The following is a 7,550-nucleotide window of genomic DNA, read 5'->3' as shown; positions in this document are numbered from 1 at the left end:
GAACTAGATCAGAAGATTGAAAATTGTCCTTTCCAAATGTACCATAAAATCCAAACAAACTGATGATTTTCCATTTGCGGAACCACTCACCAATACAAAAATCCATATTTGCAAAAATCGATGAAATTGCAAAAATCGATGAAATTGGAAAAAGTAGATGGGTTCGATGGTGTATGTGAAAGAGCCCAAACTTGAATACCCCGGAGGACATTCGAAATAAACATGATTGATTGATTCCTCTGCTGCTCCGCACCGTGCACACTGAGTATCACATTGTATCCCCCTTGTCCACAAATTTTTCTTTAGTGATAGACATCCTAATACTATTTTCCATAAGAAGTGTATCATCTTTGGTGAGCATCTTACTTTCCAAGCATGTGCCTTCAGGAAAATAACGTTTAGTCCATATATCAGACTCATTTTTTTTCATATCGGGGTACACTCGCTCCACTTGATACCCAGATTTGATAATATATTTTCCATTTTTAGTAAAGTTCCAACCATCTTGGTCTATCGAAAGGTTCTGACTCAATGAGATACTTTCGATGATCTTCACGCCATTGGGATCCAATACTGCCCGGATTACTTGAAATTCCATGTTATTGATGTTGCGTTGATGAGCGAGTCCACTATAGAGGAAGTAAGTTATTTTGATTACTGTTTGGTGGTCTCAGACGAGTGGTTGAGAGTCAAAGATCATTCCATACTGAGACAGAAGTCTTGATCCCACCCTTTTGATTAGTCCTTTACTAACCAGAGATCTAGCTAAGATAATACTACGTCATCCATATGATAGTAAGTATGATCTAATCGGTTCCAGACGTGATGCATTCTTGAAATACATTCATTTAAATACTCGAGAAAATAACATCTTATTTTTCTATCAATCGCCAGAATTGTTTTCCCAACATAGCTGTGTTAGAATCTGCCAGGTCTTTAAATCTGAGGCCTCCTTCATCCTTATGATGGACCAATTTATCCCATAATTTTCAATGCATCTTTTTTGTATTTCTCCCAAATCTCCACCAGAATTGTGCAACTGGACTCATCAATTTCTTTGTTACATGGTTTTGTAAGGCAATGACCACTGACTTTATAATTAACTCCTTTCCTCCCCCTCCCTTTGTGATGAACTTAAAAGTCCATCTGTTTACTATGTTGTTCAGTCGATCCTGAATGAAACTAAATATTGCGTTTTTGATCCACCCATACTCTCTGGCCATCCCAGATATGAATCCATCCAACCTAAGTTATGAATCTCTAATATATCGTGAAGTTCTTTTGAGAATAGGTTTCTCAATCATGTGACCAAATTGAATTGATTTTTTTTTTAATTTATTAGCCGACCCGACACTTTCTCATAATCCTTCAATTTCTTGAGAATGGTTAGACATTTCACTTTATGTGCCTTACAAAAAAAGAGACTATCGTCCGCAAAAGGAAGATGAGATATCGACGGGCGTCCGCAAAAAGAAGATGAGAAATCGACGGGCATGCCCGTCCAACCTTCATTACAGTACTTTCATAGCATAAAGTGTCTCAAGATTTAATAAAAACTCACTTTGTGTGTAAATCACTCCCTAGACAATGACATATTATTTGTCTTACCCGCACATACATGCATATTTTGTTTTACAAATACTTATTAATTTATGTCTTATTAATGCAATAAAACAATATAATAAAATTTATTTACATTTTTTAAAAATTAAGTAAAACATAAAATTATTTCTATATGACAAAAAATTTACCTATCAAAATATATATACCTATTATTGTGTTAAAATTTTAAAAATACTAACACATTAGAAATATTTTTAAAATATCTTTATACATATATTTTATCTCCTAATTATTTTTTAATTATAAAATGTTTTATATCTTAGTTTTATAAATTTTATAATAGCAAAAATAAATTTCTATATAATAACACAATATATATATAAAAATTATCTTACTTTTTAAAATATGTTTTTTGAAAATAGTTATATTAATTTATAGTAAATAATTTAATATAACATAAAAATCTAATATTATTAATATAAAACTATTTTTATTATATAATAAATTATATATATAAATTTATTGATGATGACAACAATTTTAACCAACCTAATTTTTAACGTGAGAGTTTATTAAAAAAAAACACTTCGGAAATAATACTATTGATGTGGTCAAAATTAGTCAGACCAAAAAATAAATACAAAATAATTTAAATTTAACTTTAAATTTAAAATTTAGAAATTTATATAAGATCGTATAAACTCGGGCGAACATGAATCTTTACAACATGAAGATTGTGTAAAAAGCTTGCACTAAAATTTAACCTTTATAAGTGTCTTAACTTAACATAAAATAAAAAGGCGACAAAAAATACAAAGCCTAGAAGTCAAATAACTAAATAATATTTACAATGAAACTAATATTAACTATTGTAGTTTTATATAAAAAACTTTATTTAGCCTTCAATAATAGAATTTTATTTTAGAAAACAACTTTCTTTAGTTGATTTTTTTTTTTTTTTTTTTTTTTTTTTTTTTTTTTTTTTTTTTCATAAAAAATTTTTCTTTAGTTGCTTGGATTTTACATTGTTGTGGAGATGGACAATGGTTTTAGTGGTCGACCGCAAATTATTGAACTACATACAAGTAGAACATAAAACAAAATGTGATACAGAACAGAATTTTCAACAAAAAAAAAAAAAAAGAAGATTATCTTGTCAAGCCATAATACAAGTCAATACAATTCACAACCCATACATCCTTTGTAAGTTAGTAAACGGTTACCGAGACAGAGCAATCAATCAAAGAGAATAGGAACAGAAAAAGAAACAAAAAGCAACTGACACGTGTCCGTCAACCCATGACAAGTGGATAATCCTTAGTGGCTCTAAATCTGTATTGCTGTCTTCGTCATTCCCATACCAACTTTCTGGTTTTCTCCCATTCCTTCCTTGGTCTCTGGTTCAGGATCAATCCCGACGTCATGTCGCCGTCTCGCCGAAAGGCGAACGGTTCTCGCTGCTCATGTATCGGTGGTGAAATCGATGGAATCTCCGGCGGCGAATCGTTTGACCTTACATGCACGCATTGCAACGGTTCCGATTCGATTAAATCCTCTTGGTTTCTGTCTTCTTTATCTGAAACGAAACTGGATGACTCGGAGAAGCTGCGTCGAATCATCGTCGCTTCCCTCAAAGGATTCTCCATAGGTACGGGGATTAAAGGTGGATTAGCTCTTTTCTCTATCATTGTTCGTTTCGCTCGCCGTAGATCTTCTTCTAAATCGAGGTAACCGGAGTTCAAAATTTTTAATTTCGGAATTTGTTGCTGAATTTGATTTTGGATTCGAATCTATCGGTTTTAGGAGAACCGGTGATTTCTCGAATAGTGAAGCTATTTCCATGGGGATTAAGGAGACACTAAGATACGGACTGTTCTTGGGAACTTTTGCTGGTACTTTTGTCTCCGTAGACGAAGCTATTTGTTCTCTTGTAGGACACCAAAGGCATGCTCCGCTATCTTTGCTTTTGTCTCTTCATTCAGATTTAGATTTTAGTGTATGGCGAACACGTTTCATCACTTTCAAGTGTTTTGTCTGAAACCTAGACCTGCAAAGTGGAGGGCTCTGTTTGCTGGTTTAGTTGCTGGGCCATCGATGCTTCTCACTGGACCAAACACAACACACACGAGTTTGGCTGTTTACATCCTGATGCGTGCGGCGGTTCTTGCGTCCCGGTGCGGCATTAAAAGCAAACGGTTTGGTTCCATTTGCAAGCCGCTTACTTGGGAACATGGGGACTTGTTTCTCATGTGTCTCTCATCTTCTCAGATTTTGTATGTTTATCTCTCTTCCTACGCAATGGCTTTTGAATACTCTAATGCTAAGAGCAACATTTGTTTATAGATTATGCATACAAGAGAAAAAAACTTCATTCTTTGATTAGTGATTATGTTGGGGTTTTCAGGTCTGCTTACATTTTAAAGCAAGAAAGTCTTCCTTCATCCTATAAGTCCTTCCTTAACAAACATAGTGGGAAGGATCTTTCTATCTTACAAGGCATCAAAGATCTTGCAAGCGCCAAACCATTCACCAATTTAAGGGCAATTGAGAAACATTACAAGTCTGTTGGAGTTGATATCAAACTTGATCCCAACATGAAAATCCCATGTTCGGTACGTTTATAATGTATCTTTCTTGTTTCTATCAAGTATCAACAGCAATCATTCTCTCGAACATAATTTTTGCTCCTTAAATTCAATAGTGGAACTTTATAGAGCCACGACAATCTGAAACTTCATAGTCGTCTTTTTGTGTGTCACCATATTAATCACTGCATTAGCATATACATGTTGATAGATGTCTTCAATGTGCGTTACTATCAATATTAATCTTGTACAGAAGTTTTACTTATGTTGTCTCTTGCAGATGATACATGGAGGTGAATCATGTACTAAGCACGGTTTTACATTTTTCCTTCAAGCTTACATGAGGGCGCTACCTGTCTACGTCCCTGTCTACTTGATTCCAGCGCTGATAGTCCATCGCCAAGACCTACTAAAAAAGTAATAATTTTTGTTTCGCCTTCATTCCATTGCTAGTTATAGTTTTGTGTATCTTTATGCATCACAGTCTTTCATATTCATCTCACAGGCAATACTCTATACTTGGCAAGGGTCTTTTTGGCACAGCGAGATCTAGTTTGTTTCTCTCCACTTACTGCACTTCTGCCTGGTTAGAACCCAATCTTAATTTTTCTCTCTTTAATTTCATCATAACTAGAAACATAGTAAGCTTATTGAGGCAAAAACTTATACCATGGTAATAATTATCTATACTAGGGTTTGGACTTGCCTACTTTTCCGGACACTTGATACATGCAACATACCACTCGTGGCCATAGCAACGGTACAAACCAAATTCATTTACAAAAAGGGTATGTAGCAGTAGTATAATATCTAAGCCGTGGATGTTCCTGCAGTTCCCAACAGGACTGGCCTTGGCAATTGAAAAGAAAAGCAGAAGGATAGAGATATCACTATACTGCTTAGCGAGGGCAATAGAGAGCTTCTTCACTTCCATGACGGAGGCAGGATACATTCGACCGCCCAAGATTCTTAGAAGAGCAGATGTAGTCGTGTTCAGCGTTTCGACAGCTATTATAATGCACTGCTACGCGCAGGAGAGGGAGGTATTTCGATCAAAATATTTGAACGTCCTAGATTGGGTTTTCGGTGTTCCTCCTCCACCTCCTCCTCCTCTTTCTTCTGAAGAAACCTAGAGACATATTCACTTCCCACATATATCGACGTCAGAAGGCAAAACATAAGTTACTTGGATTTCACGTTTAACCAAAAGATCTTTGTTGTGATGGCACAATCTTCATTAATAGTGACCTCTGTAGGAATTTTGTTTCGGGTTTTGGGATATCAGAATGAAGATTTTTTATTTTTTTTTGAATCCATATGCAGATGTGCCAAATTTTGTAGTTGAATGCCGGTGATGCTAAGTAAAACATTTGTCAAAGGTTCTCAAATTTTTTTTTTTTTAAGTTATACACAAATAATCTCTAGAAAAAAAATTTTAGGTTCCAAAATTTATTAAAAAAAAATTTTAAATAGATACTGGCACATGTCCCAAAAGTGGTAGGACCGGCCATGTTCATCTCAGACACCAAAACTCTAAACAATGATGCTCAGGTCACTTGCAACTTGCATGTATTCTCGAAAACGTTTACTACGAAGAAACAAAATGAAGAATTACCTTTTTTATTTCACGTCTAATGAAACGAACAGGTGAGTGGTAGAAAAAACAGGTGCGTGCTTAAGGATGAAGATCAGAGAAATAAATGATCGTGTTCGACCTTGAAGATAATGTAATTGTACTACAATCAGTAATTCAATCATATTTTAGTACAATCACTTACTAAAATAATCCCAAACACTGTCACGTACTTTATTACACAAGTCATTTACACATTAAATGAGCACCTTCGATTTGGAATATTTCTGTAGTCCAAACTTTTCTTACTAATGGTTTCCTAATTTTCCACCTATTAATAAACCAAAAAAAAATCTATCGATCTAGAAAAATGACTACGTCCTTCGAAATTATTTGTAGGGATTTTGTATTTCTTTCTTAAAATTTGTTTCTTTAAATCAATTTTATTGAGATATCGTAATACTTATTATCTTATACTAAGGTGGTGTTACTCAATCATGTATTTTAATAGAGTTTAAATTTAAACACAATCCATTACAAATGATTTAAATCCAGTTTTTAAAATCCAGTGTTATTCAAGTTTTAAGAATTTTTAAATTTTTTGTATTTTGAATTGATTTCAAATCATTTTTTATGGAATCTAATGAATAAATGACTGAACTCAAAATCCAATGCATACTGTAGAGATTTTAAAATTCATCAACTTGAATGATTCAATTAGTGATTTAAAGTCAATTATGAATACTTTGTAATCTATCAAATTTTAGAATTTTAAGATAATTTAAGTTGATGGATTTTACAATCTCGGATTTTAAAATTCTTTGTATTTTGGATTGATTTCAAATTATTTCTTATGGATTCTTATAAATAAATGATTGAACTCAAAATCTAATGCATACTGCAAAGATTTTGAGTTCAATCATTTATTTATAAGAATCCATAAGAAATAATTTGAAATCAATCCAAAATACAAAGAATTTTAAAATAAAATGTATAATCATCATTCGAATAATAGTGGATTGTGCTTAGATTTAAACTCTACTAAAATACATAATTGAATAACACCACCTTAAATTTTTTAAAATTTCATAGATTATAAAACATTCATAATTGACTTTAAATCACTAATTGAATAACACCCCCTAACTTGTAACGATGTAAAACCTCTAGCCCAAAATTAATTTTTTAAAAGGAAAATCTTCATGGGCTCATTATAATTAAATATAGGGCTTTTCTAATAAATAGAAACCTATTCTTCTATTTTTTTTCACATAAAAACCAGGGCAAAATCCTGCAGAGTTCAAAGAAAGATTAGAAAATTTTACCCGTTAAAATATTATTTTTCCTTTTCTCTCTTTCGGCCTCTCTCTCTCTCTTTTCCTCTATCTTCCTTTCGTGTGTCTCTCTCTCTTTGCCGCACCTGAACCAAGCTACTGGAGCACCACTGGTGCTCAACCGTGAGCCACTTGGTCCAAGCCGACCAGCCGCCACCAGAATTGTGTGCCACCACCAAGCTGTGGTCCTTGTTGTTTTTTGTGTGTTCCTTGCTCATGTCTTCAGATTTAAGTTCCAGTTCTAACTATTTTCCAAATCAATCTCCAGATCTTCAATCGAGGTGAGGTGATATCAAAACCAATTTCTTCTCTTGATCTCATATATTGTTTGATGTTGGATTAGGTAGTATTGATTCTCAATAGATTGTTAGATCATCATGGTTGTTATGTTGATGGATGCATAGTACATTCATATGCTTAAATTAACCTCAAGAGCACTCTCTCAAATAAAAGATAAATTGTAGTACTTGGGGATGAAATCCACATGGAGCGTGG

General features: G+C 33.5%; 1 protein-coding gene across 1 annotated transcript; it reads left to right on the top strand.

Annotated features, from left to right (window-relative positions):
• The first annotated feature begins 2,911 nt into the window (after window positions 1-2,911).
• On the top strand, window positions 2,912-5,526 carry LOC106298254. Its single transcript, XM_013734349.1, has 8 exons — window positions 2,912-3,290; window positions 3,367-3,507; window positions 3,609-3,836; window positions 3,968-4,175; window positions 4,429-4,565; window positions 4,654-4,734; window positions 4,842-4,908; window positions 4,982-5,526. The coding sequence occupies exons 1-8, from the start codon at window positions 2,986-2,988 to the stop codon at window positions 5,279-5,281; spliced, it is 1,467 nt and encodes a 488-aa protein (XP_013589803.1). The 5' UTR covers window positions 2,912-2,985; the 3' UTR covers window positions 5,282-5,526.
• Window positions 5,527-7,550: the final 2,024 nt, after the last annotated feature.

This window comes from Brassica oleracea, chromosome C6, assembly GCF_000695525.1.
Source record: "Brassica oleracea var. oleracea cultivar TO1000 chromosome C6, BOL, whole genome shotgun sequence".
In the NCBI taxonomy this organism is placed as follows: Eukaryota; Viridiplantae; Streptophyta; class Magnoliopsida; order Brassicales; family Brassicaceae; genus Brassica; species Brassica oleracea.
The sequence above is the reverse complement of the archived record's forward strand: the minus strand, read 5'-3'. Positions and strand labels throughout refer to the sequence as shown.